This window comes from Vigna radiata, chromosome 7 (genome assembly GCF_000741045.1).
Source record: "Vigna radiata var. radiata cultivar VC1973A chromosome 7, Vradiata_ver6, whole genome shotgun sequence".
Classification (NCBI taxonomy): Eukaryota; Viridiplantae; Streptophyta; class Magnoliopsida; order Fabales; family Fabaceae; genus Vigna; species Vigna radiata.
Genome location: NC_028357.1, coordinates 22,088,329 through 22,090,928, shown reverse-complemented (window position 1 = coordinate 22,090,928; position 2,600 = coordinate 22,088,329). Strand labels below are relative to the sequence as shown.

The window sequence follows — 2,600 nt, the reverse complement described above, 5'->3', positions numbered from 1 at the left end:
GGTCGGCCGGATTGTAAAAGTCACAAGGGGCAAAGGTGGCCTAATACCGAGCGGTATGGATCAAGTGGATGTGGGGTCGAGGAAGCATTAAAAGGCTTTGATGAAGATGTAACGGAAGGTATCGCAAATCAATGAAATTAATGGTCAGTTATGAATACATNGTCTATAAATAGGAACAGCAGGGACAGGTAAAGTGATCTCGAATCTAATCCAAAAAATTGATCCCGTTAACTGATCCACTGACTTGGGCGTCGGAGTGTTCTTATTGCAGGGTCTCCCGGGTGATTCACAAAGGCATCTGAAAGACGACCGGGTCGGACGATCGGGACAAGGTCGGAAAGTTGGTTCGGTCTCGGGCTCTAATACCAAAACAATATTATATAATTTATTGTTAAAAAATTATTAAAAACAATTGTTAAAATATTATATTCCTAATTCCAAACATATTTTACCGGCACCATCTCTGAAAAAATAGATGTCCTTACTTTTGGATATTACCTCCAACAGAGTAAGTCCAAACAGAAAAGACCATCGCATGGCACTTATTTTCAGCAAAAAGATGGCAACTTTAACCAGTCACAAAGTTTTAAGGCGGGGAACTTTTAGAAGCACAAATTGCACGCTTTCAAACCGTAACAAATGGTTGGAAATACAAGATATTGAATAAAAGTAAATAATTAAATGTTGAATATCTTTCATAAACTAAAAATAAAATAAATTCATGAAACTAAAAATAAAATAAAATTTATAACATATAAATAAATGTGAGTCTCGTCTTAAATTAAATTAGACTTAAAATTTATTATTTAAAATAATATTAAAATTATTTAAAATTTATTAATTATTTTTTAAATTTGTTGTGTAACTCACAACTATTTATTAATATTTTTTTCGTATACTCAGATTATATATACTTTAATGTAAAAAAAATGTATAGAAGATCTACATAGACTAATTTATAAAATTTAATTAAAATTAAAGTTATTTTTTAAGATGAAAAACTAATAAATTCATCAAAATAATTGAACTGTTGTTGTTTCATTTATCATGCCTCGCTACGAAAGAACTCACAGGTTCACTTAACAAAGAGGTCCCTTGTAAGATTCTGGAAGCTAAACCACCCGTAAAGACTAAAATTACAAGCATCATTCGATGGTATTCCTTGAATAAGTGACCTGCCATAATATTTATTTTCATCAAAGATGGAAACTTTAAGAAGCAAAGACGTTGGAAGTGTTACAAACGGAAGTGAGAAGCAATGCAGCACTATAAGAGTCATATAATGAAAAGTACATACAGAAATGGCAGAGAGGCTAAGAGATAAGGTGATGAAGGGATGGTTGGTAGGAGATGAGAAAGAAAAGCAAGAGAAGGAGAAAGGCAACACCCCAAGGGGAACCACCAGCTCTGTGGATGGCGCTGGGCTCAGATCCTGGCATGGGGAAGCTTATCTGAGTGCCTGTGGAGAGCCAGTGAACAATGATGATCAACAAGAGTGGAGAAATCACCAGCAAACGTTGCACCAACTCTGATGCAGTCGCCATAATTGCATCATACACTATGTATCCCACAAACCCACAAATCAGGCCTGTGCCTGCCATCAGGAGCCATTTCTCTGAGAAGCTCAACCCTGACCCTGATCTGCTCATTGAAGACCCCATGCCACTGTAAAGGACCAATGTAGTGAACACTTATTTGTGTTGTTCTGTTCTCAGATGCTGTACTATGCCAGCTGTCTTTTTGGATTTCTTTCAGTACATTTTCAATGGATTTCTTTATTAAAAATAACTCCTTTGCACACCATCACTTAATATATACACAGAGAAGGGAGAGAAAAAAAAAAGTGATAAGATTATAGAATATATGATTTGATAAGATTACAAAAGCAGAAAAAAAAAATTGGAAATAAATGTTTAATCAATATATATGTATAAGAAATTTAAATGGAAGTTTAAGTTAATATGAGTTTAATAGTTATGAAAACACTTTCATTGTCTCTTTATACTTAAAGTCTTTCATAAAATAGTTTGGGATCAGTAATTTGGTAGAAATGTATTTTGATAAAAAAAAAAAATAGTAGTATGACATACTTATGGTTAGTAATTTTTCTATACTAATATAGAATAAATTGATTCTTGAGGAAAAGATTGTTGAATATATAGAATAAATTGATTCTTGAGGAAAAGATTGTTGAATATCTAAATAAATATAAGTCTTAAAGTTTGGTAAAAAAAATTATAAATTCATTGTTTTAAGATTTTAGGTTAGAAATGATGTTAATTTCTTATTAATTCTATATCTTTAAAATAAATTATCTTTCAAAAGACCTATTAAAGTATATGTGTATCATTATGATGTGTATTATGCCTTGAAAATTCATAGAAAAAGTCATGAATTACTTTTTTTTTTCTTTTTGGTTATGAAAGTACGAAGGAAATGATCATTTAATACATATTTTTGTAAACAATCACTTTTCATACCATTTGAGATATAAAATATTATATTCATATATGTTCTTACAAGGATTCTACGATAGCTTCTTCTTCAAGTTAGGTTGGATCAAGGTGAAGTTATGGAGGTAAAAGTGGCGTAAAAGCAAT

General features: G+C 31.7%; 1 protein-coding gene across 1 annotated transcript; it reads right to left on the bottom strand.

Moving 5' to 3' along the window:
* Positions 1-1,167: 1,167 nt before the first annotated feature.
* LOC106767898 lies at positions 1,168-1,755 on the bottom strand. Its single transcript, XM_014652861.2, has one exon. The coding sequence runs from the start codon at positions 1,659-1,661 to the stop codon at positions 1,314-1,316; it is 348 nt and encodes a 115-aa protein (XP_014508347.1). The 5' UTR covers positions 1,662-1,755; the 3' UTR covers positions 1,168-1,313.
* Between the last annotated feature and the right edge of the window lie 845 nt (positions 1,756-2,600).